This window comes from Neurospora crassa, linkage group V (genome assembly GCF_000182925.2).
Source record: "Neurospora crassa OR74A linkage group V, whole genome shotgun sequence".
Taxonomy (NCBI): Eukaryota; Fungi; Ascomycota; class Sordariomycetes; order Sordariales; family Sordariaceae; genus Neurospora; species Neurospora crassa.
In genome coordinates, this window is record NC_026505.1 from 5383272 (window position 1) to 5408697 (window position 25426).

Here is a 25426-nt window from a genome sequence, read left to right on the forward strand (position 1 = left end):
CTTCGTTCGTTTGCCAATGAGGCGGGCGACAACTGAGTCAGACTGGACCCCTCGCAACAACGATCTAGCACCCGCTGGTATTAATTCCTGACGATCCAATACCCTTATGGTACCTATTTATCAGCTAGGCGGCTTGCAATCGGTTGACTCTAATGTTGATCATGTTTGAAAACCCGACGAGTTGTCGTTAGCTGAGACTCATGATGCCCCACTCCTGTTTGCATGTGAACGACGACCTGACGGGACTGGACGGGAGAGCTACAAAGTGCGGATAATGCGGAGCTGCTGCTGGCTTTGCTGGGAACAAAAGGACGGGGGCAGCTCATGAGTGACGGCACGTTGGTGGGGAAGAGGGGCGTCGGTATCTTATCGCTTGCAAGGGCCCAGGCAGAAGGGGATTTCACCGATCCAAGACAGCACCTTTTGCCGTTTCACAAACCACATCGAATGCTGCTCTTTCTTAACCTACGGAAAGCATACGTCTAATTTCCCTGCTTTTTTGGGGTTGATCAAGACGTGTACATAGGTGTGTACATAGGTAGGTTGAAGGTTGATGATGAACGTTCGTGTTGGGCTCGGATGTTTTTACACTACATAAATGCTTCCCCAGGCCGTAAAGGTGCTCAGTGACAGCTGGAAGATCCAGTCCTAACCTCTTTTGGTTAGTGCATTCATGGTTCATATGCAAGCACTTAAACCACACTCACGAGATGGATGGCAAGGACAACCAAAGGAAGCATTCGACATGGAGGGACTGGCACAAGATTCACACCTTTCCAAAATATTGGCATTTCTTTGAGTTGCCAATTCAAACCAAATACACCAATGAGGGAAATTGGAAACATTTGCAAGTTCACATGTTACTAATCTTGATTGTCGCGAACGAGGGACCTTACCTTGGCTCTCGATTCTCGACCTATCGTACAAAAAGTAAGCCCTTAGTTTGCACTAGTACCGTTGCCAATGCTTGCGCGGAGCTCCAGCGATAGCTAAAAGAGGCTTATATCAGCACATGTTTGATTGAGTCACAAGTCACAATGCCATGTATGTAGGTAGGTTCCAAAACCAGGAAACAATAATTCACGGGCAGCAAGCAGATGTTTACCGCGAGGGACATGACATGGTAGAACAGAACAGAACAGAACTGAATTGAACTTGACTGAACTGCAAGGACATCAGAAATCGTCACGGCTTAACAGACTGATCCGATGGGCCGAGCATTAAATCGTAGCCAAGGTCTTGGCTCCGGGTACCGTTCGCCACTGACCACCGTGCCCTTGGTCTTCTGGGCCCGCCTCAGTGCGTCATGCGTCATTCGTTCCCGGGCCCTGCAGTGGACGCGGTCCCGAAAACTGCAGTTCCAGTTGTTGATCCGCACAAGTGGAATTGAAATTGTCCCTTTCTTTTCCTCTACAAGAACAAATATTTTCCCGTCACGAGCAAGGGAAAATAATCATCTGCCGTCTTGTCCAACCAACTTTGCCTCCGACTTTCCAACCCCGACGACGGCACAGTCCTACCTTCGACTTTATAAGAAAGCACTCTTCCCCCGTATCTCATGGATTTTATGCTGAAATCGACCTACTCATTCGAAAAGTCAGCAACCGCCATCAACAATTACAACAACCATTCACCTCCCATACACCGACCTGAAAAGTAACAGTCTTGCACGGCAGGCGATCGAAATCACAAGCCACGACGACCACCTAAACCAAGAATCCCATATTTCTTGCCGAACAGACGCTTCATCCAGCACACACCCAACATCATGCACGATCTACGCAAGAAAGCCCTTTTGGAAAGCGGCAAGACCGTTTCTCGAAAGGCTAGAGCGCGGCCCGAAGCCCCACGCTCTGGCGGCACTCTCTCTCCCGGCAATGGCTCTCCCGCAAGCTCGCGGCCCGGCTCGCGGCCCGGCTCACGGGCACCCTCAACAGCGGGATCCCTAGCTGGAAGTCGTGTCCCTTCCGAGGACGAAGCAAGTGAATACGACTTCGATGACGCCATGACTATCAGCAGCGCCAACTCGGCAACTGGCGAGGATGTTTACGAGGACGATACAAGCAATACGTGGCCGGAGAGGTTGCAAGACCGTATTGCCGAACTTCAGGATCGCAAGAGAAGCAGCGTTCAGGGCCGCGAGGCTACGCTGAAGGCATATACACACATTCTGAAGCACCACTTTGCACAAAAGCACATTGAGAAGAACATTTCCGACATCCACGCGGCCCTCCTCCGCAGCATCAGAAGCGGAAGCAGCGATCAAGAGCGCCTGCTCGCTCTCCAAGCACTTGCAGTCACCATCCTCAACTACCCTTCGGATGCGATATTTGACCACGTCTGGTCTGCACTCAAGGTAGCCTGTGAGGACGGCGAGGAAGACAAAATCAAGATCGAAGCCATCAACACCATCAGCATCGCCGTGTCACTTGGGGGCGGTTCATCCAGCGCCGCAGAAGAAGTTCTCGACTTCCTACTCGAAATCATCGAAAGCGACGGCCAGAGTGTGGGTGCTCCAGACAACGGCAACGTCGTGGCAGCAGCTCTCCAGGCCTGGGGTTTTGTGGCCAGCTACATGGACGACTTGAGCGTGCAGCGCGACCAAGCCATGGAGGCCTTCATGGAGCAACTGGACAGCACAGACAGTGACGTGCAAATCGGTGCCGGCGTCAACATTGCTCTGCTGTTTGAAGCTGCCCGCGACGACGAAGAAGAAACGGGCGAGAGCTCCGACTTGCAGTACAACCAGCACAGAATCATGACCCGCATGGCGGAGATTGTCCGTGACTCTTCCAAGGCGGTCTCAAAGCTGAACCGTAAACAGCTAAAGACCAACTTCCAAAGTATCATCACCTCTTTGGAACGTGGCCTGGGTCCGGGATATTCGACTGCTGGTCGCAGTTTGGCGAATCCCCACACGGGAGGCTCCAGGATGGAGTCAGGTGCCGGAGGCGAGGATGGATTTGTCGAGTTTGGATATCGTGAGAAGCTACGGATTCATAATCAAATTCTGATTATCGATACCTGGTCAACACACGCTAGGATGGAGACCTTGAAGACGGTCCTTGGTGGCGGTTTGGCGACACAGTATATTGAGAACCCTGCGGTTAGAGAGGTTCTGGAGGGTGCGGACGTGGAGTTTATAGTCAGGACTAACAGGAGAAGGTAGAGGTAGCGTACAACTGCAGGATATCAGGATGAGTGAGGAAAGTAGGATGAATGTGTTGGTACAACGATAGACGACAGCGTTAGGTGGCATTGTTATTGGATTCCTTTCTGCACACATTCCTAGTTATCAACAGGAGTTTTTTTTTTGGCACCTTAGATTAAGGTCTTTCCGCAAGGCTTTCTTAGTTGGTCTTCCTTTTCCTCATAATTTGTTCATCCTCGTTGCTGGTGCCATAGAGTTTGAGCCACAGCTCAGGGAACACGCTACACAGCGCAATTCTTTCTTTTCATAACCGCTTTTTGCATCTATTCAGATAATACACTTGTTTCGACGATGCCTGTTCTTTGATGTTTATCCTTAGGTTCACGAATTAACCCAATTCTTTCCAAACCTGACACGATCGAACGTCAGAGGTCTCTTGGGCTTCAAGTGTACACGACCTATTCTTCTAAACATAACATAGAAGCTATGGCATGTCAAGAAGTACACAGCATGGATTAAAGCAGCAATACTTTTGCCCATTCAACATTTTCATTTTGCCGTGAACGGGAGAGAAATAAGCGGAAACTCGAGGAATACACGTCTTGCATCAGAATTCAAGGTTGTTATTATTATACTAGATAGTACGTATGGCATGGATCTAACGTCGGGCATATAGTGAAACTCAATGTCTAAGCAGGAGGATGATAATTCCGGTGATATGCGTTTTTCTCCGTCCCTTCTTAGCTTTTTTTTTCTCAACTAGCTGACTTAGATGGAATATGAGACATTCAACACCGGGCAGCCACGAACCTTGGAAAATAAATATACGTACGTTGTTTCAGCATTTGACTTTTTTTTGGGTTCATGAGGGGGGAATCATCATCTTCAACCGGAGCGTCGTTCGGTATCCCAGGCTCCCGGTTGTTAGTGTGTCTCGCAAGCCCCGCGTTCAGTGAATATCGATTGAGGCATCGATGCGAGGGGGGGGTAGCGTTTGAGGAGATGTGGTCGAATTGAATTATGGGGGGCTTGTGCCTGGTGATCCTCGCTGTACTTGTAAGCCCTGGCAACACTATACCGCGAAACGTAGTATCAAGTACCATAGAAGATGCAGTTCGCAAACGAAACACGACACACGACACACGACACATGACTGCTAGTGGATGGTTAGTTCTACATACAAGTTATCTGCAACTTTTGATCGGGTCAGGCGGGTAGGCTTGACTCTGAAGGGAGAGTTCTGTTGTTTCATCAAGACCATGGTTTATGTTGTATGGTGTTTCACAGAGGTAACTAACGACGTCATTAGCGCCAAGCATAGGGTGTACCTGAATGACTGAACAAGGTCCAACGAACGACATGAGGGGCAGGGCAGCGATCCGAAGAAAAAAAAAAAAACGTGGGGAGGGACCATTACAGTTCAGGAACAGGAACCACTGGCACCCAACGAAGCCAACTTGAACAAGGGCACCAAGATATATGCAAAGAATCAGGGCAGTTGGGACAGTCTATCGGTGATCTTTGTCTGATCTTGAGGTCTGGCTTTCCGGTGTTGCCCTGGTGAGTGATAGGTAGTGTGATAGTGACGGTACCTGGCAGCAGTTACCTACCTACCTACCCTACCTCCGGCTGGACTGAACTAGGTATTTGCTTGCTTAAGTTACCTATCAGCCGCGGCAGCAGCAACAAGCGGGCAGGACGGGCGGTAACCAACAACATCGTCACCGGCATCACATCAATAGGTAATAGGTAACGGCCTGCACTAAAATTCGTGTAAAATCTGGAGACCTGCGCAAGTGTTGTTGACCACATGGATTTGCGGGGCTACCGTTTCAATTTCTTTTCTTGGGCCCGAGTACTTACCGGTACAGTAGGACAAGGCAAGCCGAGGTTGAGACGGTGAAGAGACGGAGGTGAAGACGGGAAACGGGACAAGCTCCGAAGCGGAATGGCTGCCGAAGAGCTGATCAACACCTCCTCCCCCTTGTTCCCTGACCTTGGCTCACTGCAAAGAGCTCTGCCCTGGGCTGGCTGGTAGCAGGCTGGGATGCGGCTTCGGTGGTCCCCAGCCGTCGGGGGTCCACTTTTTTGAAATTTTACTTTTTACCTTTTTACTTTTTGGGAACCTGGTCATTCCCCCAAGTTCAGTTGGTTTCTGGGAGTTGTTCTTGTCCTGTTTTGATATGGTGTATTAATCATCAACCGGGCCGATGGGAAGGGAGGGAGGCGGGAAGGAGGGAGCAGGTGGTTGAAGATGTCGTGAAGAAGGGATTGAAGAATTGACCGAGGGATAGGTAACTACAGAGCAGAAAAAAGAAAAAAAGAAACAGAGACAGAAACAGGAACAGAGACAGGAAGGGAGAAAATTGTACCACAATGACCGGTTTTAAGCCTGAGCTTTCCAGCGAATCGATGTCCGTTCATCCATTCACTATGTCACTGCCCTGTCCAATTCTCTTGTGAAATAGAAGGCGAAGGCGGACGGAGCTGAGCTGCATAACGCTGCAGCAAGGCACCTCATAGCACCCCTGCCTCCCACGCGCAATTGGCCGATAGCCGTCGAGCATGGCCAGCACACCAAGCAAGGCCGGCCGTCGTCGGGCAAACCTAGGCGAACCAAGCCGCCATGGAGGGATTCGGCGCCGGGCAGTTGGGGGAGATCGGGAAGGGAATGGCAAGAAGAGAACAGGAAAAAGAAGGCCGTTCAGAGAAGTGGAAGCTGTGACGGGATGGATGAAACGGACTCGAACCAAGGCCGTGGGTTGGTGGCAGTGACTTTACTTGTATTCAGTCGGGAATTATATCCATCCATGTGGATGAGTCCAGTTCCCGTATGTAGTCTCGATATTACTTACTGTACGCGGGCGCCGACTTCTTTCGTTGGACTCCTCTCCCTGACTCCCACCGCTCATTCGTCCCTCTCACCACGCAGTCCACCACCGAATGGCCCCTCGCTGCTTTCCTCCTCTCTCGAGCACCAATCCAGAGGCATCAAACAGTCCCTTTTTATGATTTTTATTTCTTTTTTTTATTTTTTATTTTTTCCCCCTCTCACTCACACGCCAGTCGCCAGTCGCCGGTCGCCAGTCACAAATCCACAGCAGCACCTAAGTCGGGAGGTCGGGTTGCAAACAGATCGATTCCCAGGTTCCAGTGACGAGACCATCTTTTTGTGTGCTTCCCCTGCTGCTGCTGCTGCTGCTGCCCTACCCGATATACTTGTACGTTGGCGGGTAGCTTCGAATATATCGATCGCATCCACCTCCACCTGGCACCCGAACGAGCGGAGACTGTTGAATGATCACTTGCGACACACGCTTCCATTGCATGCGACAAACTACTAGACCGACCACCTTTGAGGCCTGCAGCACGCAAAACATAGCATACTTAGATCTCCGACACGACGAGACGGGCTTTTTTGGTCCCCATCCGCTTGGAACCCTAAAGTCAGCCCGCCCTGGCCGAGCTACCTCCATTATACCTCTAGCTACAAGCGCATAGCACAAGTTGAGGACGATAACGTACATACCTTGGCGACCTCCATCTGGTACGTGCCGTTGATATACCTCTGTTCTCTTGTTGCCGATATCCTCTCCTTCCTCGTCTTCCCATGTCTACAGCCACCAAATCCAAACAAACACCCCTATGCCTCCATCGTGTCAGCATCGGGCTGAATTGTCCTCTCAGAAGGGCTGTCCCATTGCTGCCTCACCACAGCATCGACCTACCTACCTCTACCAAGGATGGAAACATGGGGGTCGGTCCTCTGGTCCTTCCAGGTCAAGGAAGTGCAGGGCAGGACTGGGTATTGCGCCGCCTCTCGATTTTCACGGGACGGAGCACCGCCGCCTACCTTGTCGCTTCCTTGTAGTAGCGTAGCCTGCCTCCCCGCCTGCCCTGCCCTGTCATCCCGTCCTATTGTGGGTTCAGGTTCCATGTTCCCCTTGCCTAGCCCGTATGTGCCATCACCTCAATCACACTGCCTGCAACTGCACTCACTCAGCTGCACTGCACTGGGACTGCGACGCGCCTAGTCTCACTAGGTTTTTCCACTTCCACTTCCCTCTCTCCCGTCCTCTCCATCGATCCCATCCAGCTTTCCTCACCCTCCTCCACAGGCCTGTTCGCGCATCTTGCATCTTGCATCTTGCCGCTTCTCAGTTGGCGTCCCCCAAGTCAAACCAATCTGTGGGGTTTGCCATTCTCTACGCTTCTTCGAGACGAATCAGCAGCTTACCCTAATTCCGTTGGTCCAGCTCTCAGCTTTTCTCTGACCACCAGATTTTCCCGCAACCAGATGTCGCCCTGAACGGAACGAACAGAGAGACCGCGCAGCTTCGATTCGTCGACAGCACCATCATAATACCCCTCGCGCCCTATCTTGTTTTCCTCCTCATTTTAATACTACCCATATTCTCTTTCTTTTATCTCGCCCTTTTGCAACCCGCTCCCACCCTCCACCGAATTGCCGGGAAGAGCCTTGCTTTTCTAAGAACAGGAACAGGATTTGGCTACCGAACTGGCGGGGGGAACAGCTGCGCTACACTCAAGCTGCGGCAAGGCCCACTAGGCTCGCTTAGACGACCGTCTGATCTTCGATAGCTTGGCCTAACCCAACCATCTCGTCCTTCCAACCGCGACGCCCAACACCGACAACATGGGTGTCGAAACCAAAAAGAAGTCGTCCGAGCGACCACTACCCGTGCCCAGCGCAACCGAATCGTCGATGATGAGCCCGACCCAGAGCGAGCTGGGAGCCGAGGACAAGTCATCCTACTCGCTGCCTGAGGATGGCACCCCGGTCACCATCAAGACACACAATCGAGGCAAATCGCAGACCTCGCTCTTGATCGAGTATTTCGAAGGAGGAAAAGGAGCCCCATCTGGAGACGGGCGCAAACCCAGCGTACGTGTTCGCCTCACGCCAAGCCACAAGTCCAATCGCAAAAGCAGCGGTTCCAGTCGAGGTCGCATTGAAATAACAGAAGCAAAGTCAACGAGGAGATCGAGCCAGAGCCGCCGCGCCGATCGCCATTCCCAAAGCGCCCTTGCCCGTAGCGAAAATGAGTTGATGTCCGTCTTGAACGGGGCCGACGAAGACAACAATTCGTACGCCTCTGCCACTGAGGAGAGTAGCGTTAGTCGCAATATCGAGATCGAAATCGGCGAACGAAGCGAACGTAGCGCCAACCGACGCGCCCGCCGCCCTGCCAGCCCTTTGATCCCATCTGCTGATAGCAAAAATAGCTACAACACGAGCGACATCTCGGCCATCCCGAGCGACAGTTTCCTTGACGAGCCTTACGTATCCCGCAAGAACTCGGATGTCAAGAGCCCTGGCTCCAGGAGCATGAGCCCCTCGCGCGGCGGGGATGCCCTTGCTGGCGCTGCTGCTGGTATTACAGCTGCTGCAGTTACTGACAAGCTCCGTACCAAGAGCCGAGATGAGAGCAGGAATCGAGAGTACGAGCGCGGAGAGCGCGAAAAGGTATCGGTGACCAAGACGCGCGGCGATAAAGAGAAGAGCGGCAGTAATAACCGCCTCCACAAGTCGACCAAGAGCAGGACCAGTAGTCTCAGCAAAGAGGAAAGGAGTTCGAAGCGCTCAGAGTCCCCACGCAGGAGATCCAAGCAATCCGATTCCATGGTATCGGGAGCGGATTCAAGCATGCTTTCGACTGCAGCTCCCAGCCAACGCTCCGTGGGTGCCGAGTCAATGCGCTCAGGTCAGTCAAAGGCCTCCTCCATCAACAATCCCAAGCTCCTGGAGACAGTAGAGGATGCCATTCGTCGCCTTATCCTTCCAGAACTCAATGCCTTGAAGAGAGAGCAGAGCTTGCGTCAGGATCGTAAGGCAGCCTCGACGACGTCAAGTGCGACAACGGCTTCTAGGGATGAGGGCAGTGATAGGCGCCGGACGTCTAGAGCTGACCGAAATTCGGGCACCACTCCCACACCCAAGGAGCCCATCAAGATTGAGAAGCGAGACAGAGAAGCCCGCAATGCCTTTGATGAGAGTCCGGCACAAAGTGCCCTCAGCCAAGACACGAGAAGCGATGTGCATGATATTGACCACAGCCCCACTGGAAGCGCTGACCGTCTAAAGACTGCTGCTGCCGGTGCGGCTGCTGCCCACGACAGCCTCAAATCTCCTGGAGAGAACCGCAGTAGGAGGCGAAGACGTGAGTTGCGGAATTCTGCTGGCAATGAGTATGAGGATTATAATGATGATGATGCCTCCTCCGACTTCCTCGCACCTGCTCCCCCTATGCCGTTATTGAGCGACCTCAACCCATCGGACGTCACCCGAGCCTCTATCTTATCTGCCGACACGGATGGTCCTCACTCGGCTAGCGAGGAGATTGCACCGAAGCAAGACCAGAATGGCCAGTACCACACCGAGGATTCCACTCCGACACCCACCCGGACCCCCATTACTCTACTGTCATTGGGTACTCAGCATGCCAATATTTCCCATGGAGACCTGAAACAGCTGCCACGTCAACGGGGTGCCGAGAACCAGGGCAACGACTACCACAGTGGCGCACCTTCTGTTGATTCCTATGATGATCTGGACGATTACGATGATCACGAGCGCGAATACGGGAATAGCCCATACGACTACTACAACACGCAAGAGGTGCCGCCTCCACTCAAGTATGTTCCTTACCAGCCTGAGAAGCGCGGTCTGAGTCCTATTCCCAGCGTCTCCGGATACACTGAAGGCAGTGAGGCGCCGAACCGTGATTCTCGCGCGTTCGGTGGCTCGGTATCAAGCGGCTCCCGTACTCCTGAAAACATGTCCGTAGCCAGCTTGCGGACGGCGGGCATGGATCGGAGCAACGTGAGCGGAATGACCAACAGCGAGGTTGACGGTAATGGTCACGCTGTCCGTGCCGTTGGAGCCAACCCGAACTACGTCCACACCTCTGGTGTCGATTCCAACCATGCTTCGTTCGTTGAGGGCTCCGTGGTAGATTCGCTTAGATTTAGCGGCGTCAATCAGCAGCCATACCGCAACTCGATGGCTACCAATGGAAGCCAAGAGGCTGACAGGCCAGACACGGCTGGCAATGATAGCCAGGCCTCATACGACTACCAAGAGTATGACGTCGACGAGTATGGAAGGAAGGTCCCAAGACAGCGTCATTATACCACCGCCTCAGAGGCTGCTATTACCAGCGCTGCGGTTGGTGCCGCCGCCGCCGCCCTCAGACAGCAGGGTAAGCAAGAGAACCAGGACACTTCGGAATGGCAAGGGGAGGGCATTCAGCGCAACCAGTCCTTCAAGGAGCGCGCCCAGAACGGATCTGGACCCGCACTGCAGCCAAAGCACAGTGTCGACAGGATGTCGGACGTCTCTGTGCCCATCAAGTTGGGCTTCAGTGGCTTGCCGGATATCAGCAGCCCGTTGCCAGACTTCGAGCACTGGAACGAGGATGATCTGCTCACTAACCCATCGTTGCTCAATGGAGAGGAAGGTGGTGAATGGGAGGGAGATGCTACCCCCAAGCAGCGCCCCCAGTCGTCCGTTGATGACTTCAACTACCGTCCTCTTGACGGCACTCATGATGCTCTGCAAAAGGGTCTCAATCTCAGCGGCAACCAGCAGTCCGGTCAGGAGCAGGATGAGTGGTACAGGACTGACGAGGATCGGAAGCGCGATACTTTGGTCACCAACCCCTACGAGGATGCCAGCCCCATTGCCAACCTTGCCGGTCTGGGAGACAGTCTTCTTTCTCCTGGCGGTCGCGATAACTACGACAATGCCACTCGTAGCCCTGTCGGTCAGAAGGTCGATGAGGGATACATCTCCCAGGGACCTAACAAGACCCCCGATACTTCGATGGACAAGGGCAAGGGTCTCGCTTATGGCGCCCCTCTCAACCTTGGTGGTGCCAAGAATCAGAACCCCATGGACTTCTTCGGCTCCGGTTCACGACAAGTTAGTGGCATGTCGGACGGAATGGAGTCGCAGATGTATGATCCCGCCACTGGAACGGGACTTGACAAGATTGAGTCCAAGGATATCATGGCTTTGATGCAACATGTAAGTTTCAACCGTACGCTCGTGCCGAAGAAGTCTGCCTGCTAACAGATTGCAGTTGATGGTCCGCGATGCTCAGCGCAGTGCTCGCGATACCGAGATTTTGGTCACCCTTGTTCGCGCCGCCACGGAGATGCGTAACAACTTTGAAGACCTCAAGCGTCTCCTTGCTGATACCGAGGATGTTATTATCACCGAAGTCAAGGAGAACACGGAGAAGACAGTCCAGCGCGCCATCAACGGTCCTCGTCCTTATCCTGGAAGCGCCCCTCGCTCTCTTCACTCCAACTCGCAGGCGGGCACTACGACTACGATGGACGAGATGAGCAACAAGAAGCAGAAGAACATCTTCCGCCGTGCTCTGATGAAGGGCTTGGGTCACAAGGGACCTAACGACCTTGGCAGGATCGAGGATATGCTGATGCAGCTCCTGACTCAAGTCGATGTGCTCAAGTCCCAGACTGTTCCTGGCGCTGGCTCTGCGCCCATGAGCCATCAGGATGAGCGTTCGTATGAGAACATGCAATCTCAGGGCCAATACGAGCAGGATCGTGGTTACGAGCCCGAGGGACATGCTGGAACTTCCACTAACAGTGCGTCTCAGTCCGGACAGCTGTCCATCCAGTCTCGGGGAACATCCGGCCAGCAAAACTTTGGCCGCAAGGTGTCCGGTCACAGGATAAGTACCGTGCCCGAGGACAACGAGGATGAGTACGACAATGAGAGCATTCGCTTTGGCGGGCCGGAGGTTTTGATGACCCCTGCGCAAGAACAGCGTTCTGGTTCGTTGCAAGCGACGCCTCGTGGGTCGCCGCCTACCGCTTCGGGCGCTCTTCAGATGTCGCCTGGTTACGAGAATACTCGGTCGCCTGCGTATGAGAACCCTCAGTCGCCCGCTTATGAGAAGACCAGGTCCCCTGATTACCAGCAGCAATACGAAAGTACCAGGTCGCCAGACTACCAGAATGCTGCTAAGCAGAACGAGGACCAGAAGAAGAAGGGAAGGTCGAGCTGGTTCAAGTCCCGGTGGTCGGAGAGTACTACAACTACCAACATTACTCAACTCTTCCGCCGCAGCGGCCAGTCACGCAAGGATGAGGAAGACGAGCAGCAGTGGAGCCCGATCAGGCCGGCCGAGCAGCCTACGATGCCTACGTACCGCAACAACACGGTTTCGTCTCGCGCAGACTCGGTTGCCACCTCGGACTACTCGGATATGTTTCAGTTCTCCAACCCTCATCCCAAGCCCAAGCCCAACAACAATAACAACCCCTACTCGCAGGGACGTGGGCCAAGCCACGACGTTCACGAGGACCCCGAGTCCCCCGTGCTTGCGTACAACTCGATGCAGCCACCGCAGCCTAACTGGGTGACGATGACGCCCGAGGAAGCCAAGTACAAGGCTCATCGCAACTCGCTCAACCTGGTGCACCCTCAGCCCCGGCAGGGCCAGACGGAGCGCTTCAAGCAAGCGCTTGAGTCTCAGGCGCTCGGCTTCACGGGTGGCAACTCGCCCATGCTGAGCCCCAAGTCGGAAGACTGGGCCGGATCCGCCACCAGCCTCAACCGGCTGCCTCGCAACCTGAACCGCGATAGTTTCGACTCTCAGGGTAACGAGGCCAACCCGAACTGGCAGCAGATCTACGGCTCTTCATCGCCGGCTCCGGCGAGCCTCAACGCGACCTCTGGCGGACCTCCCAGGCCGCCTAAAGAGCCCATTGATGGCAGCACTGGCAGCGGCCCCAACAGCCCGAGCCAGGCACGCAGGTTGGAGAACAAGAACCTGAGTGGAGCGACGGGCCAGGTATCGAGACGGCCTAGTGGGCCCCGGCCGATGACGCCCTCGAATGATAGGGAGGGCAGGGGAAGTGGAGGAAATCTGAGCGAGGGGAGCCGGAGGACTGGAAGCTTGTTGAGGGATTAGAGCATGGGAGATGACATGGTGATGAACGGTATGATGAAATCTAGACGATGGATGTCTAGGTGGATGTGATGGATGCGAATGGGACAAGATGGATGGATGAATAGATTTGTCTGATGCTGCAAGGAAGGGAAAGCAAGCGTGCGTGCGTGCCTGCGTTAGTTTATTCTTCTGGTTGAAAATTCTTTGGGCGTTGTTTGTCATTTTGATGATACCAAGTCTTTACATGGCTTGCCAGTAACGTATAAATCAGCATTTCGTCTCTGTTTCTATGTCATTGTCATGATGAATTTTGACTGGGCTATCGGATAGATTGAGCGTTAGGTTGGGTAGCTTGACGGTGGAAAAGGGCTACTGGGTAACCTCGTGCGGGATATAGTCCTCTCTGATATGACTGGAAAATAATGGGGCAAGAGATGACCATGACCCGTCATCAAGAACAAAATGCCCATGTTTCATTTCTGTTGCTGATGACGGATGGTTCTCACAAGTTGAAGCCAAGGAACCCATGCTCCAAACCCTAACCCGGATGCACTACTACACAGAGAGCATGGCTGGTCCGAAGTCGCCCCTGGCATTTTTTGTGGCGGCAAATTCCCGACGGGCGGCAATGCGCCGTCTCCCGAACTTGTCGATGTCATCGCCATGATCTCTTTCATCTCTTGTTTGTATCTTTTTTTTTCTCTGAAGTTTTGGATGAAACCCCGGTCTTTCCGTCTTTACTTTGTCCGTCCGTTCGCAAAGCCGACCGCTAGACCCCCGACTCTAGCAAAAGGTCTAGAGCACGTATTAGATTTTCCCTACGGCTACCCTACCTAGGTTCCTACCTAACCAACCATTAATTGCGCGCGCAATGCCGACACCATCTTCCCAGTCTATGATTTAACGATAGACGAACGACAACAACGACGAAACAACCTAATTCACTGCAGTGCTCTTCTTGTCCATACCTATACTAGTTGTTCAACCGTCCTATAATATGCCAGCCCAGACTTCTTTCCCTTCGCTCGCTGCGCTTAGGCGTCTGCAGACGCTCAACCATGTCTATGCGCCTCTCCGACGAACCGGCACAGGCAGGATAACGAACGGGTGGACGTGCGCAAGCTGTCGCAGCCAACTTTCTGCCTCTTCCGCTTCATCGTCTTCTTCTTCTTCTTCGCTTTCAGTATCCCTCTATAACTCGACACTTGCCCGACGATCGTTTTCCTCAAGTTCGAAACGATCCAGCGACCAGAATTCGAACGGTTCCTCCTCCTCCTCCTCTTCTTCCTCATCCTCGAACGGCAACGGGAAAACAAACAACAACAACAACAACAACAACAACAATGGCCGACGAACAGTACTGCTAGCGGCTGGCGGAGGCGCAGCGGCCGCGGGATTGCTGGCGGTTGGAGACGATGTCAAATATACATACGAAGCGGTGGAGAGGACGGGAAGGGTAGCGAGCACGTTGGCGATATGCGTGAACGATTATCGGGTGACGTTGAACGCAAGGGAGAAGATTGAGGATCCGGAGGAGAAGCAGCGGTTGCTGAGGGAGTGTCATCAGCGGTGTGCGGATCGGACGTTGGAGGTGCTGGAGAAGAGTGGTGGAATTTTTATCAAGTTGGGGCAGCATTTGGTTAGTACTGACCTTTCTACAGGACCTGGAGGACAAAGATACTCGTCATATGGGCAGCTAGAAACACAGGATGAGAAAGACAATGCTAACGGACGACCAAACAGAGCGCAATGAACTACCTCCTCCCTCCCGAATGGACAACAACCTTCATCCCTCTCCAAGACAAATGCCCCGTCTCCTCCTTCGAGTCGATCGAGCGCATGTTCCTCGAAGACACGGGCACCTCGCTATGGGACTACTTTTCCGAATTCTCTCGCGAGCCCATCGGCGCCGCCTCGCTGGCCCAAGTCCATCTAGCCACCATCAAGGAAACCGGCCAGCGCGTCGCCGTCAAAGTCCAACACCCGTCCCTCCAGCGCTGGGCGCCCCTGGACATGCGTCTGACGTCGACCACCTTCAAGACGCTCAAGTACTTCTTCCCCGAATACGACCTCGAATGGCTCTCGTCCGAAGTCGAGATCTCTCTGCCCAAGGAACTCGATTTCACCTGCGAAGCCGAAAACGCCCGCCGCACTTCCCGCTACTTCGCCGAATTCGCTCCCTCCTTGCCCTTGGTCATCCCCGACGTCCTCTGGGCCAAGAAGCGTCTGCTGGTCATGGCGTGCGAATCAGGCCACCGCCTCGACGATCTGGCGTACATGGACGCCTACGGCATCGACCGGGACGAAGTCTCTGCCACGCTGGCACGCATCTTCAACGAGATGATCTTTGGCGAGGGCGCGCCCCTGCATTGCGATCCGCACGGGGGCAACATTGCCATCCGCTACCATGACAACAGCAACAAGTCCAAATCCAAATCCAACTTTGACATTATCTTGTACGACCACGGCCTCTACCGCGACATCCCCCTTCCCCTGCGTCGCTCCTACGCCAAACTCTGGCTGGCCATCATCGACGGGGACATCCCCAAGATGAAACGCTACGTGCACGAAGTCGCCGGCATCGGGGAAGACAAGTTCCCTCTTTTTGCTAGTGCCATCACCGGCCGCGACTTTATCAATGTCGTCTCTGCCACCGACAGCGGAGGCGTCCTGAAACCGAAAGAGGCATCGGAACAAAAGTCCATGTCGACGGCACTGCAGGAGGGGCTGATTGTGGATTTGGTGCAGATGTTGGGGCAGGTGCCGAGGATCATCTTGTTGATTCTCAAGACGAACGATTTGACGAGGGCGCTGGATGAGAGTCTGCATACCAAGCAAGGGCCGGTGAGACAGTTTTTGATTTTGGCGCGGTATTGTATGCGTACTGTTTTTTACGAACAACTGGAGGAGATTAGGGGGCTGGGAAGTATTTGGAGCCCGGCGAATCTAGTGAGGCTGGTGGGCGCGTGGTGGGGGATGGCGAGGGTGGAGGTTAAATTGGAGGTGTTTGAGTTGTGGTTGAGGGTCAAGAGGACTTTGGGGCTAGGGTCGGGGTTCGGGATGGGGATGGGAACGGGAGAGGAGGCACAACAACAGGTGGTGCCGGTGGGGAAGAAGGGGCAGAAGAGGTTGGAGAGGGAGGTTGAGGCTGCTGCTGCTGTTTCTGTTGCTGCTGCTGCTGCGGCTGCGTAGGGAGTTGGTTGGATTTTCAGTGAATAGAAACAGGAGGACCGAAAGTGGGTTCATGAGTCCGAGTCAAGGCATTAGAGATAGAACTTGAAAAGAAGTAGATGTAGATAGATACCTATTGCATTTTGTTTTAACTGCCTCATGTTTACCAATGCTCACTCCGCCGTTAACCTTAGTGGACTTGTTGCCAAGTCGTTCTAGTTTGTTTACATTCTGAAAAGGGGGCGTTGTGGTTCCACTTGTTGACCATCCCAGCAAGGCCCCATAACACTTCCTGTGATGTACCATACTTATTGCTGAGGGCACTTCGCATCTTGGAAACACGGGGATACTAAAGTTATCTGGCAGCCGGGCGTTGTCATCGTTATCCCTCGACGAGATGAATAGATGGTTGCCTACAGTGACGGAGAAGTGAATCAAACACAGCACCTGTCTCCAAGTTCTTGGGCTGTTCTTTGTATCAATCCATGTCCACAGAGAGTACCTGCCTGACTCCAGGTAGACCTAAGCAACCAAGGGACAACAAACACACACCACTCGCTGCAAGCCCTTCCCCGCTTCGGACTTGGTGATCATCTGTGAAGTGCAAAGGTGCTGTCAGCCCTATGTACGCCGCCAAGAGTGATCGCTGTCCAGTCATTGAGATTTATACCGGGATGCTACTCTAGGCAGCCATCGTGGGATTGTTTACCTGGAGTCGCTGCTGTACCCGGTATTATGCATACAAGATCCGCTTTTATTTCCGTTCTTCAAGTCGGTTTTTTATTTTTTTAGTCATAGTCATCCTGAACTCCTCACCGTATATTCTACAACCGCGAAGACCACATCTCATCACCGCTTTTCCCCCTCCTTAAACTCTTTCTTCACAGGTCTCCTTCCTCTTTTGCACCTTACCTACCTACCTACCTACCTACCTACCTACCTACCTTACCTCATCCTTACCCCAAGACTAGACCCTCACAATGATGTCCTCTGTCCTAGCCGAACTCCAAAAACTCGTCACCCCAACGCCGCCCCACCAACCCCAACCCAAGAACAAAGCCCATCATCAATCCAACCCCATCAAAACCACCTACGAGTCTCTCCCCATCGACCTACCTCCCGACTTTCTCGCCACCGAACCAGGCATCACCCCCGTCCCAACTCTCACGGAAATCGACTGGGCCACGACAGACTTACCTGAAAACAAGGGACTCTACGCCGTGATACTAGACGAGGTACTCACAAAAAGCGAGTGTGACGAACTGCGCAAGTTGGCGGAGGGGAGTGTCCCTCTTTCTCAATGGGTGGACGTTGATGGTCAAGAACAAGACGGGGCGACAACAAAAAAGACAACACCATGGGCCCCCGCCCTGGTGAATGTCGGACTCGGCTACGAAGTACTCACGCCCTCGTACCGTAACTCGTCACGGATCATTTGGGACCAGCAAGAGGTTGTGGACAGGCTGTGGAAGCGGTGTTGCTTGGTTCCTGGGTTGATGGAGAGACTGGCGGTGTTGGATGCGGGGAGGGAGAGGGATGTGAAGATTATTACGGGGCGGTCGTTGCCTTCCCAGCCTGCTGCTGCGGTTGGGGATGAGGGGGATGGGCAGGATGGGAAACAAGAGGAGAAAAAGGAGGTGGTGGAGAGGTATGCTAATGGGAAGAAAAAGGGGAAGAGTAAGCGGACCAAGACAAAGGGCCTAAGGGATGGGAGGACGGGCAAGTGGGAATTTGTTAAGGTCAACAAGCGGATGAGGTTTTTGAGATATGGGGAGGGACAGTTCTTTCGAGGTGAGTTTACGCCATTTCATGCTTGGTTGCATGGGAATACCGAGAAAACTGAGGCTGACGATGTGATGGGATGGGATACATAGCCCACTGCGACTCGCCTTACCGTGAACTGGACCCCATCAACTCCGATCGTATCAACGAGACGTTATTCACCATTCATCTGTACTTGAACGACTGCAAGTCAGAGGCTCCGCCCGCTAAAAAGGACGAGACGGAATTGGTCGGTGGTGCCACGGCATTGTTGTCTGGGGACGAAAAGAGGAAGTATGATGTTGAGTGTAAGACGGGGAGGGTGCTGATCTTTCAGCATCGGAGGGTGTTTCATGCGGGCGCGGATGTGGTGAAGGGGGTCAAGTATAGTGTTAGGACGGATATTATGTACCGGGAGGTTTTGGATGAGCCGGAGGAAAAGGAGGTGGGGGAGGGAAATGAGCAAGCTGAGAAGAAGGCAGACGATGACAAGCCGCTGAAGGAGGAGGATGATGGAAAGTAGGGTTGGTCGTCTTTCGTATTTCTTTATACTCTTCTCCAGCTCGAGCAATCAACCATCATTTCCCCCGATGAACTCACTCCACCCCCTCAGGCCTAGGCCAAATCCCTCTCAAAGCCTTGATAGTCTTACACTCGGATTTATGCGCAATCCACCTCCTAGTCTGACACTCCTGTTTTTGTTTTTATATTCATCAGTTTCATCTCTCCTTTTATTTCCTGCCCCATCATGACGATGTTTTTGGAGAAAACTCACCTTGGAACAATACCAAACCTCCACACACCCCTGACACCTCTTCAACCCCCCTTCTTCCTTCCCCCCTGGCGTCACACACCCATCGAATTTCCCATCGCACATCTTCTCCTCTCTATCCCCAGGCAAACTCTCATCTCGTTGTCTCAGGATATCCATCATCACTCTAGTCAGGAACAGAGCAGAAGGAACAACGCCCAACAGTTCCGCTTCCCCTTCCTTCCCACTTGCCGCCCCTCCCTCTGGTTTCTCCCCTGCTTGAAGTAGACGTCCCAAAGACCTCAAAACCACAAACCCCTGCCCTTCTTCTTCTTCTTCTTCCCTCCCCGCCGCTGCTTTTTTCTGGGTGGTGGTGGTGGTCCTCCTCGCATTCTTGATGATAACCGTACTTCCCTTTTTCAGACCGAGCTGTTTGAACTTATCAGCCACGGCATCGGGGGTATACGGCCCGGAGGAAACGACAGCGGAAGGGGGGTCAAAGACGAGAGCAAAGTCGTGCGAGGCGGAGTCGGTGAGGATTAAAGTGGGTTTGGTGATGGTGAGGTTGGATTTGATGGTTGCGAAGAGATAGGTGTCTTGATTTGTCTGGTGGTCGGGGACTGCCTCTGATGGGGAGGAGGAGGAGGAGGAGGAGGAGGAGGAGGAGGAGTCGCCAGAAAGAGGGAGGGAGGAGAAGGTGGTTAGTTGGGTGGGGGAGGGGATGGGCATTTTGTCTCGGGCTGTTGGATGTTTTGGAGGTAAATGGTTACTGTCGGAAGCGTTTGTGGATATCGGGTCGGAGATATATGATCTGATGTTGGATGTGAGTAATGGAGAGGGAGGAAGTGTTGGGATGTCTATCTTGAGGGGATGTTCAGAAGAAATACTTATTTCTGAAGAGATTCCAATCTTTGGTTTATCTAGGTAGTCATCACCCTAACCGTGCGTAGTCGTAGGTAGGGGGTCAAGCTACCTATGAAACATCTCCATGCTGAAAACGAGACCGCGGGGATGGAAGATATTGAAACAGCCCTAAATCTTAGCGGCATCCCCGCTGTAACCTCCCTCCACCGGGAACCGAACCCCTGAGCGCAGTCCGCAGATGATGCTGAATGGTGCATCCGCATGGCTTCAACCATGTACAAGACGCACAGCGGGAGAGAGATTGTTGTAACAATGAAGAGGACCTCGAGAGCCAACCAGCAGTGCCCACACAGTACACTTCAATCCGCCAAGTTTGAAGCCGCAGGAGCATCCCATCGTGAGACGCCATCAAGAAATCCAAGCATCTTGGCGAGTGATTAAGGTTCGGGGTGGCGTCACAAGACGATCACGGGCGGGTGGGTACGGCAGCCGAATAGAAGAGACTTGGATATTGTTCGACGGTTTAAAAGTAGGGACGCCGAGAGAGGTATATTTTTACATCCGTGATGATTGGAGTATACGAGCCTTCACTTGGGAAATACCAACTAGGCAGCTTGGTGTATTAGTATTTCATGATTACGTGGATTATATTCCCAGTGAAAGAGAATACCATGTAAGCAAGAAGATGCGCTCTTGTTCGAGACCTTCACGGACAGAATATGTAAAATTTCTTGATCACTCAACCTCTTGTTCGTCAATTATCATACTCTAGGTCTCCTCCCACCAGAATCATAACTCATAACATCATGTGAACCGAGAACGCCTTGCCAACCCTGCCTGCTAACGCGAAACTCCCTGCAAAATGAAAATGTGATATCGGAGTCCTCTCGAAAACTGACACCCTTTGTCTGCGAAATTATCGCGACTCCAAAGAAAAAAATAAAGAAAAAGAGACCTCCCATCTAGCCGTTAATTCATCCTCAAACCCTCCCCACGTTTTCGGTTCCTTCAACCAGCGTATCATCACTCCCAATCGTGTGCCTCTCATCTCTCTTCATCTTCCGCAACCTTCCCCTCGGCACTAATATCTTCCTGCCTTGTGGACGTTCCTCGCGAGTAGTATGGGGTCGACCTTCCTATTTACCAATGCCCATCCACACAAACGTGCCCAACGTCGAAGCCGCCAACAAAAACGTCACGATGCCCGCCCCCGCCTTATCCGCCGTCGTCACCGGTTTATCATGCGTAAAGCTGTCGCTCTGGCTCCCCGCATTCGGGTTCCCCTTGCTGGTTCCACCGGTACTATTGGTCACCGGGGCCTTTCCGGGTTGTTCAATCAACAAGGACGAAACCGCTCCCAGGACATTCATCTGCTGACCCACCCCGTGACTGCCGTCGTACTTCTTCTTCTTCCAGCTAAACCCGCACATGCGGCCGTTTTGTTCGCCGGTGCACGTTTGGACAGCGGCTTCGGCCGAGGTCTTGAGCACGGGCAGGATGACGGGGGCCGTATACGGCGCGATTTGCGTGGTGATGGACAGCCAGCGGTGCACGTAGCCCTTGAAGGAGAGCATGTCGGTTGTGCAGCTCATTTGGTCTTCGCAGGCGGGCTCGAAGGCGATGTTGTCGGGGAAGAAGCGGACGAGGGTGGCGTTGAGGAGCTTATCGAGGCGGTCTTTCCAGACGGGGGAGCCATCGGTCTGTGTAGTGTTAGTCTAGGGAAGAAAAACAACAAAAAAACAAAAGAAAACGGCATATGGGTGGAGAACGAACATAGTTGTACATGTGGGCGGCACCGAGGACAAAGACGCCAGAGTTGTAGGAAAACTGGGCATTGTTGATGTCGGTGCAGTTCGTTTCAACGTGAGCGCCGTCGTGAATGCTGTAATTGTCGTCCATGAGCCCGACACCCCTCATCCAGTCCCACGTCGTTTCGGCCCAGTCGGCGTATGTCTTGTTTCCGGTGTAGCGCGCCAGTCTGGCGCCGAGGTTGAAGAAACAGCCTGTACCGTGTTGGGTCAGCTCGAGATCCAAAAGTTTCAGCGGGTGCTGTTGTCACAAACCATTGGCAATGCTGTTCTTGTAGTTGTATCCGTTGTTGAGCGGGGGAATCTGCCAGCGCAAGCCACCATTGCAGGTTTTATCGTGTCTATCGGGGTTTGCTTGTGTGTTGAAGACAGCCTGGGCGAGGCCCAGCCACTGTGGTTGATCGGCTGGTGGATTAGGAAAATTGTTTTCAGCGGCTGTCATGGCCGTCATTCCCCAGAAGCCCTGATCATCGTTTCCTAGGGATGCGGTCACGTTGAGTGGCATGTAGTCCTGTCCTGGGCCGACCTGCCAGAGGAGAGCTTGGGTGATAACATCGTTGTATGACGCGTCGCCAGTAAATCTCCAGTAGTCGATCAAAGCCCCCCACATTGCGCCTGCTTCCCACCAGTAGTAATCACCGGCTGGAGGAGGGCCGGGGAGGATTCCTGGTGTTTGTCCCGTCAGGTTGCCCTTGTAGTATTGCATCATGTCGAATGCGATGTCGGCTGATGTCTTTTTGATGTCGGCTGCGCACGTCTGTCAGCACTCATATGCCATTCTCTGCGATTCGGGGATAAACGAGCGTACCGACTGTCGCGATACTATAGGCGGCATTGGCAACGTCAACCCCAACAAGGGCGACGGCGGCAAGCCGTGGTAATGGCGAAAGCATGATGATGGTGTGCTGACAATAGCGAGCGACTAGAAACCGAAATCAAAGAAACGAGCGTGATGGTTGATGAGTGTTGGTTGGTTTTGGATTAGATGGCGAGCATCGGTTATCGGGCTTTGAGGTTCGTCGGTTTGCTGTGGTAAGGACGCAGGAGGTGATGGATGATGGGGGGAGGGAGTGGGTGATTTGGGACTGCAGAAAGTTTCGTTGTAAGTGCTACCCTACCCTACTACTGCTCCACCGGTTATCAACCCAGCAAGGGCGGGAGGTTTGCAGTGGCAGTGCAGTGCCTTTGTGCAGTGAGAGAAGTGGTTCTGCCGGTGTGATAGCTACTACATCCGTGTTGTTGCCGACGAGAAGCCCAGATGCCGTGCCCGGCCGGATGGGATGGGCAACGACAATGGATCGATGGGATAAACAGGATGTGATGATTCTGAGGTACCAGGGTAGTATTTAGTATGTACTAGGAACGCTCCGGGCCCAACACACACAATACGAGAGCGGATGACGCATGTCTAACACTCATGTCAGGAACAGGGTATATCACTAGCAAGGTGGGTCGGATTGATGAAGTTGATTGCTTCTTTTTGTCGGGAGTGTACACTAGACAGAACCAACGTGAGGTGATCCCGTCATCCACTATAGTATGTATCTATGTTTGATGGTAAGTTGATTCAAGTTGTTACTCGACACTTCTCGATACGAGAGCAGTTGGTGAAACCCATTGTCTGGTTCTTTATTGAATGTGTATTTTGAACAAAATTCAGAAAACAAGCTTCCTCGCCACGCTTGTGCCGGACTCGGCTTGCTTGGCGATCTCCTGCCAAGGACACCATGATCAACAAGCTCAAGGGCACAAGACGCTGTCCTGGCTTTGTCGTTGGTCAGTCGTTTCAATCCCGGACAGACAAGAGAAACAGTTCTGCGATATGGGTCAGCGAATGGAAAAGCGTAGTTGACGTTGACCAACAGCTGAAAGCGGGCACTTTTTCCGCTTCTCTTCGTTGCTAGGTACCTATGCAAGCCGTGCTACCCAGTGACCCCATACCCAGGGTTAGGGTCAGACAATGGAAAGTGGAGCAAGCGGAGGTTGCCTCTAGTCCTCTTGTGCGACGCACAAGGCAACGAAATGAAGCGATTGATAATGTATGTATTGAGTTGCTAAAAGAAGAAAGAATCTATAGAGAGGTTTGGAGGGCTAAAGACTAGCGAAGGCTAGGAGGCCGTACGAGGGTAAATAGTGCCCAGAGTCACGTACCTCCTCCAATACACCCCCATAGACCGAAAGACCCTAATAGTCGTAATATCTATATACATTATTTACTTTATAATACAATATATAGTATTATTCTCAAACCCAAAGAACCTTCTTTTAATAAAAACCAATTAACTTAACGAACTTTATATATTTATCCGCCTTTAGCGGTTTAATTAGACCGTCAGCAGGCATCTCCTCTCCGGGGATATAAATAACTTCAATAATCTATTATTCGACTTATTCAATTAGCTATTTATATCGAATATCAATATACCAATTACAAACTAGAATATTCTTATTAAACGCTCTATCTCTAATATTAGCGCTATCGGTATAAAAGATCTTTTTAGTATTATTAATCATTTTTATAATACCCAAATCATTAAATATATTACTAATCCAATCTAGGGATTTAGCGGTTAGTACGAAGTTAACGAACTTAGCCTTTATTATACTAGTAATAACGAATTCCTACTTCTTTAACTTCCATAGGATAGGTCCCAATATAAAGAACACTACATACCCTACTATACTACGCCTTATTAGTATATTATCTACATACGAAGCATCCGCATATACCCTAAATTGTAGGTCTATTATTAGTGAAACTTTACCTCCCAAAATAATACCCAAATTAAGAAGACCGGTTAAATATCGCTATAAATACTTTATAATAACAGCGTATTTATTTATTAGCTTAGTATTACCTTTAGCCAACTTACCAATAGTATATATAATATCCGGTCTAGTACCTAAAAACACCCAATTTAAAGAACCGGTATATTTAATATATAGTTTTAATTTACTAGGAAGTAGCTTACCCCTATATATTTTAAAATCCGGTAGCTAAAGAGTCTTAACCGGGTATAAAACTTTATTAGTAGGGTTAAATTTAGCAATAATTAATTTAGTATATCGCTCTTATAATACAAAGACGGTACGCTTATCTCTATTTCTAATAATATTAAGGCCTAAGAAAGTATGTACTAGTCTAATATATTTAATAGTAAAGTATTATTATAATTAATAATAAAGGTCGTTAATAATCTTCTTACTAAATGCTACAATAAGGAAATCGTTAATATAAAGGATAAATAAAACGTTTAGTCTATTGTAAATTAAAAAATATATATCGCCTCCAATAGGGATAAAGCCCATTTTCTTAAACGTAGGTAAAATTATTTTAAATTAATATAATAAACTACGGCGTAAACTATAAAGAGCTTTAATTAGTAAGTAAACTAATTTATTATAAGGTCCTTTTTCGAATCCAATTAGTTACTCAATATAGTATTTACAATCGTCGGGAATAAGGGCGTTTAAGAAAACGGTACTAACATTAAACTACTCGCAATCCAAATTGTAAGTGGCTATAATAGCCAAAAAGAGTCTTACACTAATTATATTAACTATAATAATATAAATATCCTATATTATCCAATTATCCTTACTCTTGTAATTACTGCATACTACCTATTTGGTACGTACGGTATACTCTTTATTATTAATATTATATTTCTCATTATAAACCTATTTACTAAATAAAACAGTTATATTTAAGGTTCTCTCAACCAATCGGTATACTCCCTAATCCTCGAGTACTTTAACTTACTTTATTATTATTAGAAACTAGTAAATCTTAAAGTTATTAAGTTTCTTTACCTACTAATAATTCTTAAGTATAGAATAATTATTAGTTTAAAAGTTATAAATAGCTTTTATTACTATAAAGTAGTATTAGGGTAGGCGTATTACATATCTAACTTCAATCGTACTATAGAACAATTTAATATTACGTTTAATAATATTATTATTACTA

The 25426-nt window shown here is 51.1% G+C and overlaps 6 protein-coding genes across 8 annotated transcripts; 4 read left to right on the forward strand and 2 right to left on the reverse strand.

The window, feature by feature from the left end:
• The first annotated feature begins 1137 nt into the window (after nt 1–1137).
• Nucleotides 1138–3560, forward strand: NCU04256 (hypothetical protein). The gene has a single exon (XM_956154.3). The coding sequence runs from the start codon at nt 1769–1771 to the stop codon at nt 3167–3169; it is 1401 nt and encodes a 466-aa protein (XP_961247.1). The 5' UTR covers nt 1138–1768; the 3' UTR covers nt 3170–3560.
• Nucleotides 3561–6030: 2470 nt separating this feature from the next.
• On the forward strand, nt 6031–13554 carry dap-1 (dim-2-associated protein-1). 3 transcript variants are annotated; one of them, XM_011396339.1, is made up of 3 exons: nt 6031–6698; nt 7408–11201; nt 11257–13554. In XM_011396339.1, the coding sequence occupies exons 2-3, from the start codon at nt 7809–7811 to the stop codon at nt 13120–13122; spliced, it is 5259 nt and encodes a 1752-aa protein (XP_011394641.1). In that variant the 5' UTR covers nt 6031–6698; nt 7408–7808; the 3' UTR covers nt 13123–13554. The 3 variants fall into 3 exon arrangements, with proteins under 3 accessions (XP_011394641.1, XP_011394643.1, XP_011394642.1); XM_011396341.1 differs by having other exon boundaries at nt 6675–8057; nt 8145–11201; XM_011396340.1 differs by having other exon boundaries at nt 6675–11201.
• Nucleotides 13555–13764: 210 nt separating this feature from the next.
• stk-27 (serine/threonine protein kinase-27) lies at nt 13765–16429 on the forward strand. The gene is made up of 2 exons (XM_956157.3): nt 13765–14740; nt 14845–16429. The coding sequence occupies exons 1-2, from the start codon at nt 14099–14101 to the stop codon at nt 16291–16293; spliced, it is 2091 nt and encodes a 696-aa protein (XP_961250.3). The 5' UTR covers nt 13765–14098; the 3' UTR covers nt 16294–16429.
• A 653-nt stretch (nt 16430–17082) lies between these two features.
• NCU04260 (oxidoreductase domain-containing protein) lies at nt 17083–18642 on the forward strand. The gene is made up of 2 exons (XM_956158.3): nt 17083–18063; nt 18147–18642. Exons 1-2 carry the CDS (start codon nt 17253–17255, stop codon nt 18554–18556), a joined length of 1221 nt encoding a protein of 406 aa, XP_961251.2. The 5' UTR covers nt 17083–17252; the 3' UTR covers nt 18557–18642.
• On the reverse strand, nt 18415–19646 carry NCU04261 (hypothetical protein). Its single transcript, XM_956159.2, has 2 exons — nt 18809–19646; nt 18415–18725 (listed from the first exon to the last, which is right to left on the reverse strand). Exons 1-2 carry the CDS (start codon nt 19511–19513, stop codon nt 18630–18632), a joined length of 801 nt encoding a protein of 266 aa, XP_961252.2. The 5' UTR covers nt 19514–19646; the 3' UTR covers nt 18415–18629.
• A 707-nt stretch (nt 19647–20353) lies between these two features.
• Nucleotides 20354–22751, reverse strand: gh76-2 (glycosylhydrolase family 76-2). The gene is made up of 4 exons (XM_956160.3): nt 22265–22751; nt 21712–22203; nt 21422–21651; nt 20354–21348 (listed from the first exon to the last, which is right to left on the reverse strand). The coding sequence occupies exons 1-4, from the start codon at nt 22347–22349 to the stop codon at nt 20785–20787; spliced, it is 1371 nt and encodes a 456-aa protein (XP_961253.2). The 5' UTR covers nt 22350–22751; the 3' UTR covers nt 20354–20784.
• Between the last annotated feature and the right edge of the window lie 2675 nt (nt 22752–25426).

What these genes read in the sequence shown, in the direction of transcription:
- NCU04256 (XM_956154.3), top strand. Translation starts at nt 1,769, where the DNA reads ATGCACGATCTACGCAAGAAAGCCCTTTTGGAAAGCGGCAAGACCGTT.
- stk-27 (XM_956157.3), top strand. Translation starts at nt 14,099, where the DNA reads ATGCCAGCCCAGACTTCTTTCCCTTCGCTCGCTGCGCTTAGGCGTCTG. An exon ending in TCAAGTTGGGGCAGCATTTG is followed by an intron (nt 14,741 to 14,844) that starts GTTAGTACTGAC and finishes ACGACCAAACAG; the next exon opens with AGCGCAATGAACTACCTCCT.
- NCU04261 (XM_956159.2), bottom strand. Translation starts at nt 19,513, where the DNA reads ATGCCCATCCCCTCCCCCACCCAACTAACCACCTTCTCCTCCCTCCCT. An exon ending in AGGTTTGGTATTGTTCCAAG is followed by an intron (nt 18,726 to 18,808) that starts GTGAGTTTTCTC and finishes AAACAAAAACAG; the next exon opens with GAGTGTCAGACTAGGAGGTG.
- NCU04260 (XM_956158.3), top strand. Translation starts at nt 17,253, where the DNA reads ATGATGTCCTCTGTCCTAGCCGAACTCCAAAAACTCGTCACCCCAACG. An exon ending in GGAGGGACAGTTCTTTCGAG is followed by an intron (nt 18,064 to 18,146) that starts GTGAGTTTACGC and finishes TGGGATACATAG; the next exon opens with CCCACTGCGACTCGCCTTAC.
- gh76-2 (XM_956160.3), bottom strand. Translation starts at nt 22,349, where the DNA reads ATGCTTTCGCCATTACCACGGCTTGCCGCCGTCGCCCTTGTTGGGGTT. An exon ending in CAAGAACAGCATTGCCAATG is followed by an intron (nt 21,652 to 21,711) that starts GTTTGTGACAAC and finishes AACACGGTACAG; the next exon opens with GCTGTTTCTTCAACCTCGGC. An exon ending in CCGCCCACATGTACAACTAT is followed by an intron (nt 21,349 to 21,421) that starts GTTCGTTCTCCA and finishes AACACTACACAG; the next exon opens with ACCGATGGCTCCCCCGTCTG.
- dap-1 (XM_011396339.1), top strand. Translation starts at nt 7,809, where the DNA reads ATGGGTGTCGAAACCAAAAAGAAGTCGTCCGAGCGACCACTACCCGTG. An exon ending in TCATGGCTTTGATGCAACAT is followed by an intron (nt 11,202 to 11,256) that starts GTAAGTTTCAAC and finishes AACAGATTGCAG; the next exon opens with TTGATGGTCCGCGATGCTCA.